Source organism: Caloenas nicobarica, chromosome 7 (genome assembly GCF_036013445.1).
Source record: "Caloenas nicobarica isolate bCalNic1 chromosome 7, bCalNic1.hap1, whole genome shotgun sequence".
Lineage (NCBI taxonomy): Eukaryota > Metazoa > Chordata > Aves > Columbiformes > Columbidae > Caloenas > Caloenas nicobarica.
The window spans coordinates 23740785-23766601 of NC_088251.1; the positions used below are offsets into that span (position 1 = coordinate 23740785).

The 25817-nt window shown below is 41.5% G+C and overlaps 1 protein-coding gene across 2 annotated transcripts; it reads left to right on the plus strand.

The window, feature by feature from the left end:
* The first annotated feature begins 10891 nt into the window (after nucleotides 1–10891).
* On the plus strand, nucleotides 10892–25569 carry VDAC2 (voltage dependent anion channel 2). Of its 2 annotated transcripts, none has more exons than XM_065638473.1 (9): nucleotides 10892–11170; nucleotides 15084–15155; nucleotides 16219–16268; nucleotides 18561–18713; nucleotides 18799–18851; nucleotides 19300–19527; nucleotides 20730–20880; nucleotides 21842–21899; nucleotides 23038–25569. In XM_065638473.1, the coding sequence occupies exons 1-9, from the start codon at nucleotides 10912–10914 to the stop codon at nucleotides 23127–23129; spliced, it is 1116 nt and encodes a 371-aa protein (XP_065494545.1). In that variant the 5' UTR covers nucleotides 10892–10911; the 3' UTR covers nucleotides 23130–25569. The 2 variants fall into 2 exon arrangements, with proteins under 2 accessions (XP_065494545.1, XP_065494544.1); XM_065638472.1 differs by having other exon boundaries at nucleotides 11083–11175.
* Nucleotides 25570–25817: the final 248 nt, after the last annotated feature.

Genomic DNA, 25817 nt, shown 5'->3' on the forward strand with positions numbered 1-25817 from the left:
GTAAAATGTGGGAATTTAAACCCAGTTGGATCCTGGGGCAGTAGGTGGTTGGGATGCAGATCCCTGGTATCTCAAACTCCAATCTAACAGCTGAAGAACTGTGAGAATTCATCCTCAAACAGGTAAGATAGATGCCGGCTTAGGAAGGAGGCTCTTTTACCTCACTGGGTAAGAAATGAGGGAGCTTAATGAGAGTGTGCTGACAAACTCATCAGTGTTTCTGAGGGCATTTGTCAGAAGCAGAATAAAGGTAGCTTGGGTTCCTAAATTGAGTGCACTGACTTTCTTCAACATTTAATCTTAATGTTCAGTGAATGTGTAGTGTTCTTGAAAAATTTTCTCTTTTTTAGGTCCCTTAGAGGAATTTCGTTTTGTCTAAGTATCTCTGTACATTAATGTTCCCAAACGCAGGGAAGAAAGGAATGAAGTTGACTTAGATTCATATCCATATTTCCTTGATTCCTTTTCCTCCTTTTTTTTTACCCTCAACCATGTAAGTCTTAAAAAGCTTGTGCTGCATTATCAGTCTTCCAAACATCACCCCTGTGATATTGTCTTGCTAGATCTCCGCTAGGCATGAACTAACTTGTCAGTTAGCTACAAACGCAGGCAGGGTAACTGAGGACTAACGCCCTATTTAGATACAGAAACCTGAGGGGTGGTGAGGCTGACAAGATTGTTGAGTCTTCCAAGATGGACCTGTGTGGAATCCCATGGCAAAAAACTCTGAATCATGCTCTCTGTTAGGCTGAAGATCCTTTCTGGCACAAGCGTTATATGCTACAACATCCTTTCTGCTGCTTGAGTATCAGCCAAAGCTAAAAGATCTTTGGAAGGCCTTTTCTTCTGCCAGAAGTGATTAATGGAAAGCAGCCGACCAGCAGATCAGAGTAACAGCTGGAGTGCCAGGATCCTGCCAAAAGAAGTATGCTTGTGCATTAAGATTACTGAGCGCTGGCTTTTGTCACATGAACATCTGTATCCTGCTTTGAGGATTTCAAAGCACATTTGAAATTCATCCTCCTGGAAAATGAAAGCACAGAAGTAGTCCCAGGCATGCCAAAGATTGCAATGGGCTTAATCATACCAACTTATTATACTGCATCTGGCTTCTCAAATAGCTTAGTTAAAACAGTGAGAGTTATCTTCAAATCATAGTCTCCTATATATAAATTCCCTGAGCAGTAAGAAATCAGGACTGCAGTCAAAGGAAATAAACATGCTGCTAGTAAAACTGTCTGTTTCTGCCTTCAATGAACACCTGAGTAAAACTAAAAAAAACCAAACCAAAACAAAAAAACCCAACCAAACAAACCCACGTAATTGCTCTTGTTACTGGTCACACGCATCTAGCAGTCCACATAAGCCAGCTCACCTTAGGAGCTGCTGGCAGTGCCAGTCATAGAAGCATGTAGAAGGCAAGGCTGTGTGTTGACTGGTACGATATACTGCAGAGGAAAGACAGGGAGGCAAACGCACCACAAAGCACCCACAGCAGCACTTCACATGACTTCAGCTGCAGCCTGTGCCAGGAGAAAGCTGCTGAGTGTACTGAAAATCGTGCTGGAAGCATGAAAACCTGGAGACAGAATGTATCCCTCATGGGAACAATCGCAGCTCCGTCGATTTCCCCCAGGGCGGGGTGAAGTTGTACACAATACGACCTATGCTGCATTTGGTACTTAAAACAGTTAATCTTATGCTGCAGTACTGAACAAATGTTAACAGCCATATAATGGCACAAAGTTCAGAAGTTCATCGTATCACCGAATCAGTTGTCCTGGACCGTGTTGGTGGATATACAGCCTGAAACTGCAGTTTATTCATGCAAAGGTTGTCTTTATTTTAGGATTTTTGTTTTGGTTTTTGTTACTGCTTTTCCCCAACCTGAGATGCTGTCAAAAAGCTCGGATTTCACAGGGTTTGACCTTCAAAAGGTAGATTATTCGGAAAAACCCACGAACTTCTCGTCTGATAGTTTCACATTTCCAAAGTGTAGATGGTTTCATTTACTGCTGCTGGGTGAATTTTCAGTGGTAGCATAACCCTGGCTGATGGTTTTATTAAGTTGAGGCGTGTTAGGCTGCTGCTTGATGGAGCTAAGAGCAAAGCAAAAGGGAGCAAAAGCTCACTTCTCTCTCTGAAAGGACTCCTTCCTTGTGATCACTCATGATCAATGAACCACATGCTATATTCTCTACATATGTCCTAGCTAGTCTCATAATGTTTATGACTTCCTTAAGCTGTTGCTGGGTTAACTGAACTGTTGGCCCATGTCCTGCTGTGAATACCCATCAAGCGACAGAGGTGGGTTTGGTTGCCAGTCCTCAGTGACGTTATTTTTCAGAAATATGCATTTTGTGGGTCATTACTTGCAGGTCTTTGTTCTGAAGCTCCATCTTTGGTTCCAGCCATAACTGACACTGATGAAGCAAGTGACACTGGATTTTTCCACAACCTGCACCTATGAGCCCATCTGCAAACACCCTCTATTTCCCCCAACACAGGCTTTTCAGGTCTCTGCATGACACCATACTTGAAAGCCCGTCATTTTTAGCAATAACTTCTCCTACTTAGTTTTGTCACATTTGATTTATCTGGCTAGCACAAGATAACTTTTCAAAACAAATGAATGCCCTTTTGCCTTCCAGGCCACATAGATAATAACATTGTGGTCATTAGAATAGTTCTTGATATTTTTCCTAGGTCAATGCATACTATGTAGGCTAGTTTTGAAAACACATTTCTATACAGGTACCCATGTAAAAAGTATTTCTTCCTTTTGCTCCATCAAAATACAAATTTGCAAAATTTGCCCCATTTTAATCCTGCAATATACTAAACTTCATGCTCTTTGATCATAGCTACTTATATGATAAAATTGCTTTTTTCCTGGGTGCTTAGGCAAAGCCTATGTGAATTATAGGCTGAGTAAATGTCAATTTTCACTTTATGCTTGTGAATATTTAACCCAAAGTAGTCATGTGCATATTTAAACCAAAGATGGGGTCCTGTATTTTGTTAAAAATCTTTAAGACGTTACTTATTTATTGCTTTGCTATAATGGAATCTGCAGTGAACATGAGGAGGGACAGTGACAGGATACAAGGATCAGCCTTCATGTGGCATGTGCTTATAGAAGTCCACATCACCCATGTTATCTGACCACCACAGAACACCATGGTTTCTCCCTACTCCCAGCTCAGAGAGATGGAGCTCTTTGTGGCTCTAATAATTGATCAGCATTTGTGTTATAAACACTGGGAATACATTTAAAAACAAATATGCAGCAGTGCCAGACAAAAGTCTCTCTGAACCATAGTGTATGAGAAATTTTTTAAATGCCTGAATTCCAAGAATGTGGTGAACGTGTTCTCAGGGTATGAAATAGGTATGCTGAGACACATCTTCCTTCCAAACAGAAAGAAAAGGGGATAGCTAAGAAGCTGTTTAGTTTTATTTAGAATCGTGTATGATTTTTCCTGGTGGTTTGGTTGTATACAAATAATATTGCCTCTTTAGATTGTGACATGCCACATTTATTGTACCTATCTTGTCACCTTTGAATGGGGAGGATTTTTGTTTGTGTAGATTTTTGACCAATATCTTATCCATCTTTCTATTGCATGCTCTGCTAGTTTTACACCTGGCTGTGCAAGTTTTGCAACGCGACATTAAGGAGGAAAAAAAAAAAAGTTGTAGTTATGTAACAGTTGGAAAGCAGGACAATTTTTTTTTCAACGTTCGCTTTGCGCGGGGCTCGACAAAAGAGGTCAATATCATTACTCCGTTTTTGCAGAAGAGCGGAGACTCTTACACAAAAGTGAACCTAATTGCTGCAGGTAGGTCTGCAGTAAGTCCCCACTTTCTTCATTCTTGTCAACAGACACTTTTGCCCTTGTTCCTGTCACAGTTCATTATCCCCTTGTGTTAGTACTTGTGCTTCTGTCTTTCTTGCCTTTTGTTTCTGTATTGCTTTCTGTTCTCTGCTCCTCAGCATGAGAGGCATTTGGGGTTCTTATGCTCCTGAACGGTTACCTCTAGGGATTTCCATTCTGCTCAGAATCACAGTCAGGTTTACAATACAGAGTTAAAATTGTATTAAAGATCTCATCCCACTTCTTCAGCACAATTGCTCCTGGGAAATGTCTTAGATCAATTACATTAAGTGCAGAGATTATGCATGCTCCATCAATGCACCCTTCAGAGAAATCAATTGCCAGATCATGCCACGGGAGATCCTTCTGAAGTTTATAGATTGAATGGGTGAGTTTTACTAGACAGCAAAAGGGCAGTCCTTCCATGTGATGTCTGAAATATCTGTTTCAACATGAAAAGCATGGAGCTTTCTCAATTAAGCATTATAAGAACTATTTCAATTGGGTAAACAGCATATTTCACTTATAAAAGACTGAATATTTTAATCAGAACTTCGGAAAAAACATTCAGGCTGACACAAATTTCTGGACTAGAATCTCCACTCTGAGTAAATAAAAAGGAGTCAATGAAATAGTTTATTACTAAAATATGACATTTTACTGGGGCTTTTTAGGCAAACCTAATTATAAGAATCACTGTCATCAGCTCTGCTGCACTGAGATCTGCACTGAGCACCTGGCAACTAACTAGAACATGACTGTAAATATACATAGCTAAATTTCTGCAAAAGAGGAAAAATCTGCCATAGGGAGAGTAGATAACCCGCAGGTCTTTTTGTGTGTGTGTGTGTGTGTGTGTGTTCTAATATGTTATATTCAGATGAAAATGCAAACCCTTGAAGAACTGGAGAGTTCACATACGTTGGCAAAGGTTGCTCACTTTGCATGTGATCATGCCACGTGAGAGTCTGGTCCACACAGTTTTCTAAGGAAATCATGCTGCTTTTGTATTTGTTAGCATGAGAGCTGTCAAAATAGATCTGCAGAAAAATCACTTCTTGCGGGTTTTATAACAGGTCTGTTCTGTCAAGATAAGCCCCTCCTCCCAGATAACCACCTGTGTCAAATTGCTACGGTGAAACTCTAGCTGTTCATAGATCAATCAGTTTTGAGTCAATTCCATCTACATTGTCTGTTTGCCCATGGGATGTGTGGCCAGATGGTGCAGGAGCTACCAAAGAGCACTCAGTGTAATACAGGACATCAGTTTGCTTTTGCAAAGACGGTGGAAAGAAACCCAACTCCCCGCTCCTTCCCTTTCTTCTTTTTTTAAAGTCTGGATTTTATCTCAGCATCTACAGTTCAGTTTCCCTCCTACCGCCGGGCCTGGCCGTGCTCAGCAGCTGGGAAATCCTGCCCTCCGCTGCCCGTGCTCCTGAAAGGCAGCAGCCATGGAATTCATTGTTCAGCAAAGTGTCTTTACTGCTGGGGCTGAATAACAGAGCAGACGTGTACAGCAGCCACTTTATTCCTATGTGCCTACAGGATAAAACTGAGGCCACCCCACGCTCTCCAAGGGTGGGCAATGGCTGGTCCCAAGCTCGCTCAGGGGTCACTGGCATCGCATCCACCCACTGCTGCCAAAAGATGCACCCAGAACCAAAAAGTGACCGCTGCAGCATGGCGTGGGGCCCTGCTGACCAGCTTGGGCTCGTCCTGCCACTCAGCACCACCAGCCTACCCCTAACACATCTGCTTCCAGAAATCTGCTGTTTTCCATTTGTTTCAAGACTCATGTCCCACAGCGTGGCCCTACCCCAGGTCAGTCTGCCTTACCTACCCAGGAGGACGGTGGCATTTGGCCTCCGAGAGCCAAGGCATGCACCCAGCTCAGACTCAGCCAGCCTGTCCCCGCCTGCAGCTTCCTCGAAGTCTGAGGCCATTTGGGCAGGAGCTCAGATTACAGAAGCCCGAAGCTTCTGCGGCTTGACTACTGCAAATGGCCTCCCATCCCTTTGCTATGTTAGGAAAGCCTGCTGCAGGCAGGCACCCTAGAAAGAGGGGTGACCTTAAGAAACACTTGCCTGCAAGGAGAAATTGCTTGGAGTGCAGGTTGAAATGACAGCAAATATTAATATTTTTGCATTGTCTATTTGTTGAAAAAGAAAACTTAGTCCCTCATAAATCAAATGGTGAACCACATGTGCTGGTACTGTAGAGATGCTTTCAGGTTTGGAGCTGTGCATCCAGAGCAGTTTACAGTAAAGACCATCATCAGGATACTCTGAACATAATAAGGACATCCTATAAATAATGTAAGAGGTTGTGGTGGCAGTGAAGGACTTTTTTTTCTCAGGGACGGATTTTCTTGTGGGCAAACTGTTGTCCATCTGCTCTCCCCAAGCTCCTTGTTAGCACTTCTGAACGCAGTACGTAACTTGCAATGGCTTGAGCACAGCCCTCTGGGTGTTCCTCCTCCTGCATGGCTCAGCTTTGCTTTGTTATCCCTACCTTCATGGTGTTATTTACAGAATTTAGGCTTAACCCTGCAATGGCTTCAGTGAGAGGCAAGTCCATAAAAACATTGTTCAGCATCTTGTGCACCTGTATCCCTCACCAGGTCAAGCTTTACAATGAGAGAAGCACTCAGTTTAATGGAGGCAACCAAATTGTTTTCAGCTAGGCGATTAAAGTCTTGGAGGCCTGCTGCTCTGCAATGTGATTTCTTTGGTGTAAAATTAACTAAATGCACGTAATCCTCCTTCAACTTCTTATGAAAAACTCGAGATAACCGAAAAATGTGTAACCTTCAAAACTAAGTGCCATGCATCAGTCCAACACAGTAACTGCTCTAGTCTGCACCAGGAGCAGAAATGTCAACGATACAGCAGAAATGAGTTGTTTTCATATTTACTTCAGGTGAGAATCGTTGCACCAATCACTCAAACCTGTTGCTCTGTGTAAGTGATTGAGGAACACTGGGCATATCTTTCTGAGTTTCTCAGTGAGTTTTGTGTGAATGGTCGTTTTGCTTACAAATCAGCATTTGACTACTTGATTGGCCCTCCCTTTCCAGGAGGAATGAAGCCTATTAATTTACATATTTCAGGGTGTCAGGGAACCTGATGGTTTGTAGATCTCTCAGGTAGTAGTTAGCTTTGTTAAAAAGTTACTTATTCCTTGAGCTACTGAGGATTAAAAAAAATCCTGAGTCAATGAAAACTGGAAAAGAAAGAAAAATGAAGGAAAAGAACTTACGATCAACTAAAGATAAATCCAGAAGAAGGAATAAGTCCAGGCTCTTCTGCATGGGTTGGTTTTAATTTCAGTTTCTCCTTGTTCTTTAACAGAATGTTTTCCCCATCTTACTGTTTATTTGGGAATAGGGTGCTTTAGCATTGAACACATACTAGAGGAGTGCGCGGTGTCTCCACAAGCCATGGCAAAGATTGGATTTTTAGTTTGCTTTGGCTGCAGAGCTATAGACAATCGGCTTTTGTTAGCTCTGTAGGTGCAAGTTGCTCTGTGTCTCCATTAGCCTTAGTAGGGCCTGCAAGTAAGTTGGTTCCCTTGTTGGCTTTCTCAAATTTGCTTTCCGTTTGCCTTCTCAGCTCTAAAATTGCAGACTAATATTTGTTGGTGTTCTTCTGAGCTAAGGTATTATCTCCATATGTATTTGTACCAGATGCTTCTGTGTGGACCTGTTAAGAGTATCTTAGAATCTGGTTTAAGTTAAACTTTCTCCTAGATGTTTAAGCGAAACTGAAAGAAGGCTACTTAAAACTGCCTGGGAAAAAAAATTTAAAGGTATTAAGTCTGTTAGTCTAAAGGATCCTGGCAGTATGGGCCTCTCCTGGTTGCCCTCTTGGGGCTTTTTAGACGCCTGGTTTGCATAAGGGCAGTTGTATGGTGATCAAACAAAAGGTGTGGCCAGCCTAATATTCCTGTGTTTGAGATGATGCATTAAGCAATGATTTAGGTAATGTGTGCCTAAAAAAAAAAAAAAAAAAAAGTGTGTAAGAACAGGGTAAGCTTAAATGATACCTCCATTTGCAGCTCAGGGATTTTCTGATTCCAGAAGCCATACAGCCATATGTAATGATTGAATGGATTAGTAATTAGTAATCCTCACTTGATTTCTCATCCACAAACCTGTCCAGTTTCCCCTGGAGTCCATATAAATATTTAGCTTCTTCTGGCAGGTAGTTCCACTGAATGGCACTCCTTTGGTGGGAAAAAAACTTTCTGTACTTGTTCTGAGCTTGTTTCCTCCTGGTTTCAACTATTTCCCACCCTTTCCCAGCTGGTTATACTTTCATAATCTCTGCTATATCCCTTAGGGCAACTTGTTTCAGAATGAGGAGTTCTAATTTACTTAGCTGTTCCTTGCTAGACTTTTGCTAAGGTCTCTTCTCCACCGAATCTTCAACTTGAAGGTCTGCATCTGGGGGGAGAGCAGACAACGACTTCAGGTGCAGGTTAGAAGTGAACATAAATTCGTTTAAAATGCTTGGACACTGATATGCACTGTAGCCACTTACTCCCCTTTTTTGGTCACATATATTACTTAAATAATTGTGCTTATAATACATGGAGAGATAAGCAGAGCTTGTGTTCAAGTGGCAGTAAACTTTTGTAGTGATGTGTGGGTTTGTGTTTTTTTTTTTAATCCAATTGGCACCAGTAAAACATTTGACACTGTGGTGTCAGTTATGCATACGCATGGCTGTATTCATACGAAGTGGTAATAGATAAACTGCAAGTGGCACAAAAACCCGAAAGCTGCTTAGTTTCAATGGAAAACCAGCCCACTGAGAGTGAGCGCACCTGCATGGGAGCTGTGTGCACTGAATGGTATGAAGAGAGCACTGAGAAGAAAGGTCCAGAATAATTTAGTTGGCTGAAGGCGAGCCTTTCATGGCCCTCTAAGCTTTAGCAGATATGCCATGAGAAATAAGGCAAGGTTGTACAAGTGAGGAACAGGGAGACTGAGAGTGACAAACACTGGCAGGCAGAGGCTGTCGCTACAGAAGCCTGAAGCATTAATGCAGAGGAGTGTGTGCATTGTCCGTCACGGATTATTGTCTCACAAAGCAAGTGATTAATTGCCTTTTTTTTTTTTTTTTTTTTTTTCCTCCCCTGCTTAGGGTGGGGCAGTAATTACTTTCCTGGATTGCTAAAATAGAGCTGAACCATGACTAAAATATTAATCTTTAAAAAAGAAAAAAAGGGCAAAAAATCTGATGCCTCATGTAAGTAGTGAAACTTTATTCAGAATGGATTTATACTATGGGTATGAATAATAAATGAATGTCTTTAAATAATGAACAACTTATCTCACAATTATTTTTACTTAATTGGACCTCTATTTATTCCTTATATATGTTCCGGCGCTCAATAAGATACACTAGTTTTCTTCTTCTACTGCTCTTTATTCTCTCAGCATGTGGTTTTCCTTATTGATTCATCAATACATATCCCTCTGTGGAATGCGAAGCTGTTTCACTTAAAAATATCAAAATGAAATATACTAACCCGTTGGGTTTTCTGATGTGAAAGTACCAGACTCTCACAAAAAAGAAGTTGCTTATCTTTTGATATAACTAGGAGGTGCTGACTGACATTGTGTTTGGCCTTGCTGCCAATCTGCTCTCTCTTTAATAACCTGGAAAATTACTGTTGTACTATGTGTTCTGGTAAGTTGGTAGTGTTGGATGGTAATATATATTTTTTTCATACTATGCAAATATAATTTGTGTTTGTAAATAATTTTCACTTTCTCGAGGAACTTTGATCATGTCAGAATGTAAGTAAGCAGGGGAGAACTATGAGTTTCAGAAGTGCCTGTCCTGCAGTTCCTTGCCCTGGCAATGGTCTGCATGGGTGACTCAGTGATTCCTGCTACAGAGCTGTGCAGTGACAGCTGCAGAACAGTTGTTTTGACTGTTTTCTCCAAGAGGTCTTATTTATGATCAGGACAGCATTATCTAGGAAAGCTTTCTGAGGGTTACTGCTTCTCTTGATTTGTGTCTTCTGGTGGGAAGTGACTGGAAGATAATAACAGAGCTTACACAATTGGAGAGACTGTGGCATTTGTCCGAAAGGAATTGCAAACCTTGTTAGATGTCAGATCAGCTATGGGACAGCTGTGCTGCTGGATGCTGCTCTGCGTCTGTGTGTTTTGGGGTAGGAACAGGAAACCACGTTAGCTGTAAGGTGTTCAAAGAGTTGCGGGCAGCGGGAGAGCAAGGGCAAGCATCCCCCGTGCTCTGCAAGGGCTGGCTGCCATGGGAAGGGGTCCTGGCGGCTGTGAGAACCAGGGCTGCCTCCGAGCTCTCTCAGGGCAAGCGCCACCGCGTCGGGCTGCAGAGCTGCTCCCCGTGGCTGCTCCCGGGACAAGGGCCCCACGGGCCCGTGTGCCCAGGCAGATGGGCCCGTGTGCCCAGGCAGATGGGCCCTGCACGGAGCAGTAGCTTCTGAGGGCGGGCAGGGGCCCTGAGCATGGATCCTCCTGCCACAACGGCCGAGAGCCACCCTGCAGCCTCCCACCCCAGGGAACGTCGATGTATTAGAGTCTCCTCAGCAGAATCCCTCCCTGGGTGCGGCCGCCACAGGCCCGCTGAGGAGCCGCTACCTGCGGCGCCCTCAGCCTCGTCCTCCCCCGGGGCGCTCCCCAGCACGCCGGCGCCCAAGGCCGCTGCGGCCCCACCGAATGCAGGCCCCACCGAATGCAGGCCCCACCGAATGCAGGCCCCACCGAATGCAGGCCCCACCGAATGCAGGCCCCACCGAATGCAGGCCCCACCGAATGCAGGCCCCACCGAATGCAGGCCCCACCGAATGCAGGCCCCACCGCGCCAGGAGGCGCCGCCGCCCAGGCCCGCGGGCGCTGCTGAGCCGTTACCGCCCCTCCCCGCAGGGCGGCCCCGCCCGCCCGCAAGGACCCCTCTCCGCTGCCGGGGCTGCCCCTCCGAACGCCTGCAGGCCCGCGGCCCACCCCCCCCGCCCGGCTCCCCGCTGGGGCACGCGGCGTATGCCGGCTCCCCTCCGGTTCTGGGTCCCCAACGGCGACACCTCCCGCCGGGCGGGCGGCGGTGCGGCGGGCGGGGGAGGCGGCGGGCGGGGCGGCCGCGGCTCGTTGGGGTCCTGCGCGGCGGCGGCGGGCGGGCGGATCGGTGTCTCCTTCAGTTCGCCCTCCAGTGCCAGCGGCTGCAGCAGCGCGGCCTCCTCACGGCGAGACCCGCCCGCACCCCCGGCCCCGCTCCGCCCGGCCCCGCCGCCTTCCCACGCTAGCCAGGTGCCCGCCCGGGCCGCAACCGGCCCCGTGGGAGCGCGGGAGGCGGGCGGGGCTCGCCCGTGTGCGAGCGGGCGGCGAGCGGGGCTGCGGGCCGCGTGGAGTCGGGTGCGGCGGGGTCGGGAACGCGTTGCCCAGCGCCCCGGCTGACGGCCGGATGGGGGCGGCGGGGGGGGGCGCGTGGCGGTGTGGGGTGTTTCTCCGCACGGGTTGCTTCTCTTTGCCTCCCCCCGTGGCCTTCGCAGGCGCCGCGCCCTCCGCGGCGTGCGGGCCCGGGCCGGGCCTGGCCGCGGTTACATAAAGGACGGCGGGGAGGGCGCGGCGGGAGGGGGTCAGGCCGGGATGCCCAAGATGGCCGCGTGGAGGAGTTCACCTTGCGGCAGCGGGCGCCGCTGGGCCTGGCGGCGGCGGCGGGCCTGGGCGCGGGGGAAGGACCTGGCGCTGGGCGCCGCCGGCCGGGCCCGGCCCTGGAAGCCTGCGCCGCCTGCCCCTGCGCCCCGGCCTGGCCGCTCTCAGCCACGCTTCCCCTTCCCGTGTCCTTATCGCCTGGGAGGCTCTGCTTTATTCCTCCTTTCGGTTTCTGAAGACGTAGCTCATTTTCAGATGTTTAATTTTCTTTCCCTTCTCCGTAGAGTCTCTAAACTGGTCTAGCTATGGCTGCTAGACCAGTGTACCCACCTCTGAGATGTAAGTAGGGAGACAGGTGAAGCAAGGGTAATGAGGTGGTTTATATATATACACATATCTATATATATTATTTAAGCTTTAGCAGCAGTACAAGTCTAAAGATCAGTGGTGTGTCCAGTGTATTTTAACAAAATATTTTTGAGTAATATCGATTTCTCTGTTGCTATTTACACTACTGGATTGCAGTCTCAGTGTAGTTATTGCCATTTTTTAAAAAACTACATTAATACTTAGGGGTTTTTTTTATTATTATAGCCTGATCTAGCCTCCAGCCTGTTCCTCAATATCCTGAGATCTTAAAATTGTTAGAAACATTTATGGAAGTTATTGGCATTCCTTTAATTATAGGGTGTGAGATAGTTTTGAAATATTACCTCGAAAGAAAACTGATGTAATAAGTCTGATAACATTAATACGGGGTGTTTAAAAAAGATGGACCAAATTTGAAATCACTATATCTTTGAAATTGGGTCCATCTTTTTGGAACACTGTACATTTTTCTGTACTTGGGATGATTTTATTTTTACAGAAGAAGAAAGCATATTTGTGGGTCTTGAGTAACAGAATAATTTAACTTTTTTTTTTTTTTTTCTAGAGTGGCATGAAACAAAAATCAGGGTGGAGCTCCCACTAGATTCAAGTAGATTTTGTGGTTTTGAAGTGAGGAATAAGATTATCTGGTAGTTGCTTTCACCACAAACCTCTTGTTGTTAAATGGTACTTATATTTTAGTCACTTCTAATTAGTAGTTTTTAAGTGAAAGACACTTCAAAATAGGGTTGAAGAAAATTACTTCTGATTATAAGAATTTGCAAATCCAGCTAACTTGCCAACATTGGAGGACCCAGGAATTTTTTTTTTGGCCCTGGTTTCATTTAATGAGCATTCTGATGATGGCACTGTCTTATCAGATGTTTAGTGTACCCCAAATTAACTCTTGGTTTCTCTTTTTTTCCTCATCCATCCCTGTTAGTGTGGGATTAGAACAACAGTGTGACAGTTGTACTGTGTTTTAAGTTTTTATCACAAAACTTGCATCTGTAGGCTGGAATGTCTGACAAATACAGGTTGGTTTCCTTGCAGTAAAAAGGGTGTTTAACCAGGCCAGATAAAATGGCAGTATCTTTTTACTGCAGTAATCCTTTGACTTTAGACATAGATACCAGTTTGTTAACTTCTCAGGACATCACTGCTTTGCGTAAACCTCTTGTCCGTGGTGGTTTTCTAGTCAGATTAGAAACATTTAAACGAAAGCAAAAAGCTCATCTATTTACACTGTAAAAGCAAGTCTGTGCTAAAGGCTAGTATAAAACTTTAAAACTAGACATAAGTATTCTGAAGATGCCACTGAGAAGTGAGACCTATTTATTAGAGAAAAAATACGTAGCTAAACATTTTCTAAATTATTTTAAAGTGTTAATCAATTGTACAACTGCTGTACAGCAGAAATTTAGGGGGGAAAGAGCAGTGTTCCCACACTTTCTCGTAATTTGGTCTAGCACCTTTTTATTGAATAAATAGTAGGAACCATTTAATCTCTTGTCACTGGGATTAGTATGTGTTCTACTATAGAACTTTCTTTTCTCAAGACTTATTTACTATGGACTTGAACTTGGGTTAAGCCTTTTTAAGCTTCAAATGCTCTAAGTCATTTTCATGGTGGTTTTTGTTTTGCTAAGAGACAGTTTAACTCTATGAAAAAGCAGTTGTTTTATATTCTTGAGCAAGTGATGGATGTCTTGCTGTAGTGAACTGGTTATAGGGTTTAGAACTCCTTACTAAAGAAGTTTTCCCTATATGTAGGTAAGGATATGGAAAGATTGAAATAAACTTCTTTTTGACAGAGAGAAAAAAAGCTCCTCTTAATAATGTATTATTGAGTATACTTATGATCTTGCACAGATCTGCAGAAGATAAGCAATTCTGTAGCCAGGTGTTGAAAATTTAAATACTGGTTAAAAGTACTATATGAAAATAAAAATTACTTTTCTGCTTTCAGTTGAAAGTTAACATGTGAGGGTACTGCCTTTGTTATTTTTGAGGTTCTGAAGATATTTTTCCATTTTCTTAAACAAAAAGGCCCTACAGAGAAGCAAGATAAACAGTCAATTATATTAATCTGACTTTCTCTGCAAAACAAATGTGACCAATCAGTTTGAAAAGAGAAGATTTTTGTCTGTTTGTGTTTAGCCTTTTTGTGGCACTTACCTAGTTAGTTTTGTTGTTTTCCTCCCCCCGCCTTTTCTCAGCATGGGGGGAGTTAACTGTTATTTCAAATATGCTCTGTTTTCTGTAATTTAAAGCTTTAAAATACAGTGCCTCTGTAACAGTGGCCTTTTGCTAGTGAAATCGTGGGAAAACGGTCACGGAAGGAAGGTACAGGTAGGTGTATCTTCACAGGGAGGGGAACCATAAGGCCTTGTGAGACCTTAGGCCAGTAGCTATCTATGGGGCGGGGAGGCTGGGTCATGGCTAGGCTGGAATGACAAGTTCTTTAACTGTGAGATTGCCAGAGGCTCACCAGCTGATAAGGGGACTTCTAAAAAGAGCTTTTCTCAGTGGCCAAGCACTTCTACTATTTTTTTTGTTCTAAACTAACAAGACCAGCTGACAGACTTAAACTCTTGTGTGTTATAGGGGGAAAAACTTTATCAGATTGGTTGCTAGTTAGCGGTGTTAGATGTTCATTTTTAAATTGTATGTCTCCCATTTAAAATATCAGGCAAATGATGTTGCAAAACAGATATGCACTCTTTGCATTTTGAAAGTAAAACCTTATATGTCCTTTCAGGTAATTTTCATAAGCGTCTATCAAATTCGATGTTGTGGAACTTCAGGGAATAACTGTCTGCATTATAGTTTTTCACATTTCCAGTTTCCTGGGTTTTGGTGGTATCTGCCAAATGGTGGTAATGTGAGCTAATGGTTGGCTAAAGGTGTATGGACAAATCTACTTGAAACATTGAGAACTGGTGGTGTTGTAATGCTGCTTCTCTACAAGCAGATTACCTAAGCCAAGGAAACATTCATTGTTCACATTGGACATCACTGTAAATCTGTAGGTGTTTCACAGAACACTGTAGTAGTGTGAGCCATCTGTCTTTTAACTGCCTTCATACATGAATTTGCCTTAAAGAGTATCTTAAAACAGCTGTGGTAGCCATTTTTGTGTGTGTGCACGCAGTGGTAAAAGATTGACTGTTAATTACCCCGTTACCTTTCAGCTTCAATGGCGATTCCTCCATCATATGCAGACCTTGGCAAGTCTGCCAGAGATATCTTCAATAAAGGATATGGTAAGAATAGTACTTATTATAAAACACAGTGCTTGTGATGTGGCAATGAATTGCCTTTTTAAGCCTGTATGTAAAATTGAATGCTCAAATGCTTGTGTTTTTTGGGGAGGGAGAAGGTGTGATGTTTTTACATCATTACCATCAACTAATGGATCTTTGGAGGCTTTTTGAGGGCTGTTTTGATGTGAAGTCTGTTAAAACTTACTGCCTTAGCCACAAAAATGTCAGAGATGTACAAGTGTGCAAGAATGTAAGCATCAGGTGTAATTTAACTTAGTACACTTCATTTACCAACCTGTCTCTGCCGCAACATTTGTTGTTATAGAAAGGCATATGTGCTACTGTAACATTGTGGCCTTTTTTTTTTTTAATAATAGAAAGAGGCATAGCGATTGGGATAAAGAATCCTTCAACATTTTAAAATGCTTTAATACCAGGCAGTTGCCTAGTTAAATTCTGTTTTGTTACGGTGCTGTTTCTTTCTGATATTTGGGAATGCGTGTGGGGGCTTTTTCAACAAGACTGTTGCTCAGCTCTAGGGGTAACAATGTGGATTGACACTCCCATAAAACCTGCCTATATTACAGGTCCAAAGGCTGCGTATTTCTGAGTGACTTCACTCTTACAGTTCTTTTACTTTGAGATATTTCTTCTTGGTGCTGAGAGACAAATTGTATGTGTTAGGGTGGCTCTTCAAATGGCACCAACTACAAAGCTGATGCCATCCTGGGAACAGAAAAGAACGCATTTTTTCTGTCACTGCATTTACTTTTGGAAGTAATTGTTTGGTAGTTAAATGTACAGTGTACGAGTGTACACCAAATGTACACCTGCTTTCTATGTGGTGATGATAGAACAGAACTCCTGGCTTGTTCTAGAGTGACCTCCTCATCCTACTGTGGCGTCCAAAATTTGGGTGTTACTGAAGGCAGTTTATGGTTGGTTTTGCGTGAATGTATATATGTGACACACTGATGAGACTGCTTGTAAAACCAGCCTCTTGGAAAATGTGCCTGGTTTTAGTTAAAGCCTACTGTTGTAACTTTGACTTCTGTTTGTTAAGGTTTTGGATTGGTGAAACTGGATGTGAAAACAAAATCTACAAGTGGAGTGGTGAGTTTAACCTTTTATTCATTATAATTTTTTTTTCTGGATGTGTTCTGATATTTAATTAGAAAGGACACCTTCCAGATGGCATGAAGTAGTTTATAGGTTATATGAATGATAATAGTTTTGGTGTCAAATAATTTCAGAAGCCCCTAAAGATCTGACTTTATTCTGAATGTAGCAGGGGTATTGCAATGTTTAGTAATCTATGTAAAAATAAAGAGGTTTATTGTCCCTCATCCTATGTCTGAAGGTAGGCCAATTACATTTTTGAAGTGTTTTGATATATCAGAGTACACAGAATTTATTTCTAAAGTACTTCGTGATCCTGTCAGTGTTTGGTGGAAATTTCTGGTGTCTTAGTGCTTGTGTTAAGTAGCTGACAGTGACAGGACGTTGAACCTTTGGCTCCTCTTTAAAGGTATTAAAGTGTTGCAGTAATGTTCCATGCAAGATGACTTGGTCATGCAGGCAGTGCCTCCTGTAACTTTTAGCTATTTCTAGAGCAGATTTTTGCAAGATAAAAAGGTAAATTTTTATTTTGTTTTAATACCAGGAAGCTTTAACAGTGTAACTCTCTACAAAACAAGGTGTGTGCGATATATGTTGTGTTCTTGCTAGAAGAGTGTCCCAACTGAAGCCCAGTTTGCAAGAGCCGTGTTATAGATGTAGTTCTTACTTTAGCTTGTTTCTTTCAAGGATTACCAGTAATACTGGTAAAACTCTCTGAAAAATCCAAGCCCTCATGTGAATTCCATATTGGTTATAAGCGTTCCTTCCCAGGAGGAGGAAGTACTGATGTGTATGTACTGCAGATGTTTTAAAGCAGAGATAAGAGATAATGGAATAATCTGCCACTCCTGAAGCTATTACCACAGTGGTTGCAGTCACATATACCCTGTGCACTAGAAATAGCACAAAGCAAGAAGTGAAAGCTGAAGGTATTTGGACTTGAAGTTGTATAGTCCCTGTCACTTGCTAAGAAATAGACCTTACTAAAATTAAGCAACTGTGTGGATGGTTTAGTTGTTCACTAACGTGATTCAAGCAAATATCTTGGCCATGGTTAAATTTGATCGGCCACCATTACAGAACAGTCTCATGCGTGCTTGTGATATGCAGCAGGTCTTGCGATGTGAGAATACAAATGCTTAAGGACTTCTAAGGACTTGTGGTTTCAAATGAGGTCTTTAAAGTAAAATCCATGTTTCCTTCTGGAGGAGGCGAGTATGAGGGGTCAATTTGAAAATAATACTGTGTGTGGATGAAGTCAGAGATAAAAATTTTAATCTCTGTTTTAAAAAAATTGAAATAATAATTTTTGAAATCTTAAGGGCAATAATATTTCAGTGGAAAGAGATCCTTAACAAACCAGGCTTCCACTTCTGCTAGGTATTGTCTTTAATTTCTGAATAGTAGTACACAGAAATTACTCTCTCTGTTCTTTGTGAAAATCCAAATAGTGAGAGACGTTAGTGACAGCTTAGTTTAATAAGGTGATGTGAGCAATATTGCTAACTTTTAAACACTTCCAAGAATTCCAAGTAAGACTGTACCAGAAGCATAAAATCAGACTTTGCCTTATCTCACAATTCAAGCATAAATGTTCTTCTAGTGTCATTAAACCAGAGTGTGGGGGGAATAGGAATTTTGTAGCTGTCAGTAAAAACACATGCGTGCATATGGCTTGTGTGAAAGGCTGGCACATTAGTTAGGCTGAGAGCTCTCTTAAAAGGCAACAAAGAACCCAAAACAAAAAAGCAAGCTACCACCCACCCCTGATTTGAAAAATGATGTCATTCTATGACGTTTTACAGTTGTACATAATTTATTTTTTGAGGTTGACTTGAGTAATGGAAATATGTATGTGTTCCTTAGAGAATTTTACTGGAGTTGTTTTATGTGCCCTGTAGCGTTTTTGGCTCTTGGTTCGATTTTTAATGTACTCATCAGGAATATCAGACTTTGTTTCAAGAACTGTTTTCTACTTTTAAGGAGAGTACATATAGTAACTACTGTCTTGCTTCAGAGTTGTGTTGCAAACCTGCACGTTTTGTAATAGTGGCAGAAACACTGCAGTTGAGATGGGGAGCAGGGGGAGGCCTCCATATGGGCATGAATCATCTAGTTGTTCTTGTCTGTGTCGTTCCCCCTTCTCTCCCCACAAGTTGTCTAATGTTAAACTTGTGCAGAATGACAAGATCTTGGTGTTTGAAGAAAAATATTTTCTCTTTTGGCACACTGTAATGCTTTCAGGATCACATGTGTCTTCTGTATAACGTGGACGCTTCTTTTTAGGAATTCACAACATCTGGTTCATCGAATACAGACACTGGAAAAGTGAATGGGAGCTTGGAGACCAAATACAAGTGGGCTGAGTATGGGCTGACTTTCACAGAAAAATGGAACACAGATAACACCCTGGGAACAGAAATTGCAATTGAAGATCAGGTAATAAATTAGGAGAGTATTTGTATTTGTTTTACCTAACTAGCAGAGCTGAACTTAAAGCTTTATCTTTTTCCCCTTGAATTAGATTGCCAAAGGCTTGAAGTTGACATTTGACACAACTTTCTCACCAAATACAGGGTAAGAATTGCTTACCTTGTTACCTTGTTTAGGGCAGTAACAACACCAATGGTCAGGAAATGTTCATCTGATTTGGTATATTGACAGGTGTTTGTATGGTTTGCTATTGATCCAAATTAACAAATCACATTGCTAAAGGCTTCCGCTCTTTAGGATGACATTCTACAGGGTTAGTACTGGACATTTCACAACAGCCCACTTTGCTTATTTTCTGGGATAGAAATACTTGGAAGATTGCAGGAGTCATGAAAATGCCTCTACGATCATCACAAAGCCCCTGTCTGTGGTACCCCTGTGCTTTTTTGGTGGGATATCTGTGCTTTGGCCCAGTCTAGAGGATGCATGTGCATGGCATTTAGATTTGTTGTGTAGGGTCATCTGGCTCAAATTTGACAGTTCATTGAGGAAGATCAAGCATCGTCTTAACATAACTCTTTATCTTTTTCAGAAAGAAAAGTGGTAAAATTAAGTCAGCCTACAAACGTGAATGTGTAAACCTAGGTTGTGATGTTGACTTTGATTTTGCTGGACCTGCAATCCATGGTTCAGCTGTCTTTGGTTATGAAGGCTGGCTTGCTGGTTATCAGATGACTTTTGATAGTGCCAAATCAAAATTGACAAGAAATAACTTCTCTGTGGGTTACAAGACTGGAGACTTCCAACTGCACACTAATGTGTAAGTAATGAAAATTGTGTCCAGATTTACGTAAGGAGGCTTTCTCTACTGTCCTTCTAGTCAGAATACAAATGCTTGAAATATCTTGCAAGGTGCTTGCAAGGCCATTAGGTGGAGTCCATTTCTCAATAGAAAATGACAAATAAATGATAAATGTTACTTTGTATCTCTCTCTTTCAAAAAAGTAAATACCTGTGGCTTGTTAACACTAAAGAGCACAACATATACTACAGCATACCAAAGTGCATCCAAATTGGAAGTGCAATAGTTGATTTATGCAGAGCTGATCATAATGGTTTTTTCCAGATTTCCCATTACATTGAATTTTATCTGACTATAATTTAAGGGCAGTAGATTTATTAGAGGTAGTAATTAGTGTTGCACTGTTTAGGTAGGTCAGTAGTTTTTCCTGGAGCAATACTAGAGCTTTGCTTTTGGAATTCTTGAGTAGGTTCATCTTCTTGCACGTCTGGGATGAGGAGTCCATGAAATGCTTAGAATGTAACTAAACAAGTGTAAGACATTTATGAACTTTCTTCAGACTTGCACCTTTAGATCTTAAATGTTCTTCAGAGCAAGCTAATCAAAACCTACGGAAGAGCATGCTGTTTTCAATCTAAGTCAATAAAAATTGCTGGTGTTCTAGTGTGTTTAATTAGGAAATAACTTCATTTTTGAGATAGAAGTTGGTCCTTCTGGAGGGTGAGGATATGGATTGTGTCTGTCTGGGTTTATGGAAGTATAGGGGTATGGGAGGAATCTACAAACCACTTCATAGTCTGGGCTGTAAGAATTCCATTTCAGTTTACTAATGTCAGACAATGTGACTGATTTTTGTTAAAAGTCATCTAATTCTTTAGGAATATCATATGTGTTCAATAATCATAGAATTCAGAATACCGATTTCCTAACTATTAACGTCTCTCTGTTCGTTTTGGAAGGGTATGATCTGGAATTGCATTCAGGTACTTAGTTCAACACTAGCATAACAATTAGCTGTAGCACTCTATAAATTATCTTCTTTTCCATCAATTATTGCAGTTTAATTTTGCCCCGAAGCCTTTCTTCATCTTCCCTTCTCCTGTCAAAGTGTGTAACAACTTAAACTTTTGAAATTCTAATTGGAATAAAAATTTGAAGTAGTTAAAATGTTTGGATTATCTAGGTATAGGAAACTAACTTTTTTTTCTTAATTTGTGCAGCAATGATGGTTCAGAATTTGGTGGGTCAATTTACCAGAAAGTGAGTGACAGTCTTGAAACTGCTGTAAACCTGGCTTGGACAGCAGGTAGCAACAGCACTCGATTTGGCATTGCAGCTAAATACAAGTTGGATTCCACTTCTTCTATCTCTGTAAGTATGGCTCTAACCAAAAGAGTTATGCTAAGCACAGTGTATTTTCAGTTTCTGCAAATCTGTGTGTTATTAGTACAAAAGAAGGTTGTAAGTCAGAAAGTCTTGTAGCAATTACTCTTACAATCCAGGCAGTCATAATTCAACCAGCAGTATTTAAATTCTGTGATGCTGCATACAACCAAGTCTTTTAGAATCTGACTGTCAAATGTTTTTCTACTCTAGAAGACTTAAAACATTTAGTAAAAAAAAAAAACCAAAACAAACCCAAAACCACACACAAAACAACAACAACAAAAACCCACCTTCATGTCCAATTCTGTAAGCTTACAGATTTTTTTTTTTTTCTTAAAACAAACAAACAACAGTCTTTGGGGAGCTCTGTCACATTCTCATGTTAAGAACTCTGATGATACTACTTTAAAAGGTGATACACAGAAAAGTTATCTGTTTATAATAAAGTTAGAATTGAACCTGAATTATTGGAAGTCATCCTGTAGAGGAAGTAATGCAAGTGAGATAAATAATTTTGCATCGTTTATGATGATATTGTGAAACGTTTGCTGCTTGACCGATTGGACCTGCAAGATACTAATTCTTTTGTAATAATCTATATGTGGAGGATTCTTCTGAAGTGGCTTGTTTTGAGATAACGTGGTGGTCAATTGCTGTGCCCTTCTGAAAAGTAGGGGCAGAGTGGGGAACTTCACCTTCCAGGCTACATTCCAGTAACAGTTCTCCGCACCCTTGCATTCTGTCTGCTCTTAAATATGTTACTTCTTCAGCTGGGGCAAGAGTATAGTCGGGAAGAGAGAATCCAGAAAACACAGAGATATTGAAAGAAAAAGTAAAATTTGTTTAAGTCGATAATGGTGGTATCGCCATAGTTATTCTGGCTTCTGAATGATAACAAAGAACTAATCAGTTAAAACACTTCAATTGCTTTTGTCTTTTTTTTCAGGCAAAAGTGAACAATTCTAGTTTAGTTGGAGTGGGTTACACCCAGGCCCTGAGGCCAGGTAAGGATTATCACGTGTATTACATCACATACGTATCTTCTATGCATCACAGAGAAAAACTTTGAGATCTATGCACTTACATGCAACTGTTTCTCTTCTTCAGAATAATTTTGTCTTGAAGGCAAAGTAGATGTTTATAGGAGCTTATGTTGCACATCAAACCTTTATCTAAACAAAACAAATTCCACTGTATCTAATGATATTTCTGCATCATACTCCTCATTGATTTCTGTAGGAGTCAACTGTATTGTGTTTGGTCGCTTAGCTTTAGGCTGTGCAAGCAGTCTTTTTTCAGTGTTACTTTCTCCAGTCATATTGTATCAAGTGATAGCAGGTCTTGACATAATGATTAATTGGCAAAAGAACACATTTCCTGCTCTTCATGTTTAGTAAAAAAAACCCCTGCAGAACTTGACTTATTCTGCTTAAATATGAAAAACAGCTGCTAATGTCATATTACTATTGGTTCGTTCCGTATTTGAAAACCAATAAAAATCGTAGTGTAATTCCATCCACTCCACCACCTGAAAGGAGGTTGTAGTGAGGTGTGTGTGGGTCTCTTTTTGCCAGGTAATGAGTGATAGGACAGAGGAAACGGCCTCAAGTTGTGCCAGAGGAGGTTTAGATTGGATATTAGGAAAAAACTTTCACACAAGGGGCTGTCAGATTTTGGAACAGGCTGCCCAGGGAAGTGGTTGAGTTGCCATCCCTGGAGAGGTTTAAAAGATGTGTAGATGAGGTTCTTAGGGACATGGTTTAAGAGGTGAACTTGACAGTGGTAGGTTAACGGCTGGACTCGATCTTAAAGGTCTTTTCCAACCAAAACGATTCTATGATTCCTTGGTACAAGTCTTTGTCTATGCATAATTTTCCTCCTTCTTTGCACACCTGAATGTAGAAAAGGAGAGCCCTTGTGTACTTACTAACTAGGGACTCTATATCCACTTTATAACACGGTACTTACAAAAAGCATCTAGCTTGATTCACATGACTAGCTTTCAATACATTTCATGGGTAAATGGATTCTTCTGTAGAAATCTTTAGAGGAAAGTAATAAAATAGAAGAGCTGGGAGTTGTTAATGACAGAGATTGAGTTCCAATGGTATGTTGTAAACATGCTTTTTAAAAATCTTACAGGTGTGAAACTTACAATGTCTGCCCTGATAGATGGAAAGAACATCAATGCCGGTGGCCATAAACTTGGTCTTGGCCTGGATTTGGAGGCTTAAAAGGGCGAAGAAACTGCTGCAGAGAAGGGATATCAGAAGAATTTGGCCTTAAAATGCATTTCCAATGTGACCAGCAGGCTTTTTTTTCCAAGAAGGATGACCTAGAACAAGAGCTGTATTTGAAGTATTTAGACAGTTACTTGTTAGCTGGTTTCTAGTTAAATTGGTTACCCATCTAGTTAAAATTCTGCATTAGTGCAGTCACTTAAACATTATTTAAATGTATTTAACTGTTTAATGCGCTACCCACAAATAATGAAATAGACATTTATGAAAACTGTACAATTGTGTGCATGTTTGTTTTTATGTTCCTTTTAACATTCGATATTGCCATTGAATGAAAAATGGATCAGTGGATGTTTTGAAATGAGGTCAATGGTTTTGTTAGATCACCTGAAGTAGAAATACATTTGGTATCCCAAGACAAATTATGAATAAAACAAGTACACACACATATCTGTGCCTCAGATATTTTAAGAGTTAAGATGTGAGGGTAGTGCTCAGTTAAGTTTTAACTTTAATCCAAGAAGTAGTGCTTTACACCTTTGTGCAATTAAGGACCCCCACCCCACCCATGATAACACTGGATATAGGTGTTTTTCACTGAACAGTTGGATTCCTCAAGCAAGTTGAATGTGCTTTTCTGTCAGGTAAGATTTGTCATAACACAATGGTTTAATTCCCTCTGTCTTCCACGGGTAAGATTTCCTGCATTACTAGTTGGCCTCCTGATGCAAAAAGTGCAGAATAATGTACCTGGCACACTGAGACATTTAGAAACTGCTCCTTGATGCTTTTGGCTAAGGGTTGACAAACCTCACCACAAGCACACCTTTCGCTTATATTCGTGTGAAGTAAGACGTATCTCTGCAACTGAATGTAACAGTGTAATGGTGTACCAGCCTGCTTATCCCACCTGCTGTGAGAGGTTTCTGCTTAAAATGACTGAAATAAAGGCTTAATTTTAAATGGAGACAGAGGAAAATGCATCCGATTTTGCTTTCCCTTTGACTAATAAATCTTGGCAGATATCCATTTTAAGCCCAGGAACATGCAGAATAATGGAAGAACTCATGTTTTTCCAGGATAGAATTAGAAGATAATATGAGGAATATTTGCTCTGTGATCATAACATCCCTTAATGTCAAACGTAACTAGCTGTGCGTGCTTGTAATGTGGAATATATTAAATACATGTAGTTACAGTGCTTAGATTTAAGAATGGATTTAATGAGTTTGGGGAGTGCCCGAAGCCTACTTCTTACAGTCTCACATGGCTGAGAAAGGTATCTTGGTACTTGGTCTTGCAGTCTGAAGTTCACAGCAGCTTTCCTCATAGGGCAGGTGGCTGGTGTATGGTCAGGAAGCTTTACCTCTGGTTTGCAAGTTGCGTTCGGTTCATGCTGGATTAGACTTAACCCCTGCAGAAGTCCTAGTGGTTTGTTCAAGGTCTTGTTCCGTTCTGCATTGTTGCTGTCAAATGCTCAAGTTAACTATTGTGTTGTAAACTGCCTGTGTTTAGACTTCAGCTGCAGAATAGCTGTTACCTTCTTTGAAGAAGACAGAGCAGAGCTTAAGCTCCCAGCTGAGGCTGTTAAGCAGGCTTGCTCATTTATTTGATCGTGTTTGTTACACGTCAGAGAGAAAGTTTGGCAGCATTTATGCTTTGGCGTATCTTTACAGCTGTTGTCATGAAATGCCCTTTTCTGAGGAGCGCTTCCAACACTTAGTGATGGAAGAAGCATGTAAGGTGTGACTTGTTGCTCTCTTATTGCATGTTAATGTTTATAAACTATTTTTAGTTTGAAGTGGTTTTATGTGCTAGATCACTCAAAGCTAGAGACCGCATGGCCAGACAATTGAACTGTAGTACAGGTTCTTTTTAGTGTGGGTTCTCTTTTTAGTATGACTCTGTTTGGTGCCTCACAAAGTATGTCCAGACTTCTGGAAAAAACAAAACAAAAGGCTGTGTGCCTGCATGGATCACCCAGCTGTAGCCCCTGAGCAGATGAAGATTTCTGTATTTTGTTTATAAATGATGCCTTGTTTGCATCCTTAAACCAGCATGGCTGCAACACCGATGTTTCTCTCAGTTTTTGGAAGCTCTTGGTAGGGCTGTAGTGGTCTGACACTTTTTTTGTCTTTGGGGTTGTGTTTTATTTTGAAACAACTACTGTACCTCTCTTCATCACTACCTGCTCACCTCTAGCTATTTTTCCTGAGGTCACAAAATTTTCAAGTGAAATAAAAGCAGATATTGTGAAGTTTCTCTTCAGTTCTTCATACAAATTAGTAGTGGAAAGCTTGAACGTATTGACTTTACTCTGTTTTCATGTGCATCGCTTTACTAGTCCTCAGCCTTTAAACCTTAAGTAGTTTCATTTGTTATAATGCTGATGGGTAACCGGACAAATAAAAGGGCTCTGCAGTAGTTAAGACAACTGTGAAAATGTGAGTTTTTCTAAAATATTCTTTCATAAATCACTACTTTGAGCATGAAAAGGAAGTTTGGTGTATATCTCTTGGCATTTCTCAAGTGAGGTTAATAAAAATAGCTTTCAGACTTCCTTTTCAAGTGTGTTACAGAAGCTGGTGGTGTAATTGGAGTTTGTAGTAAGGCATGTCAGTAGTTTAAATGGCTCTGTTTTGTTAGAACACGTGAAAAGCCTTAATGATACCTTTCAGTGGT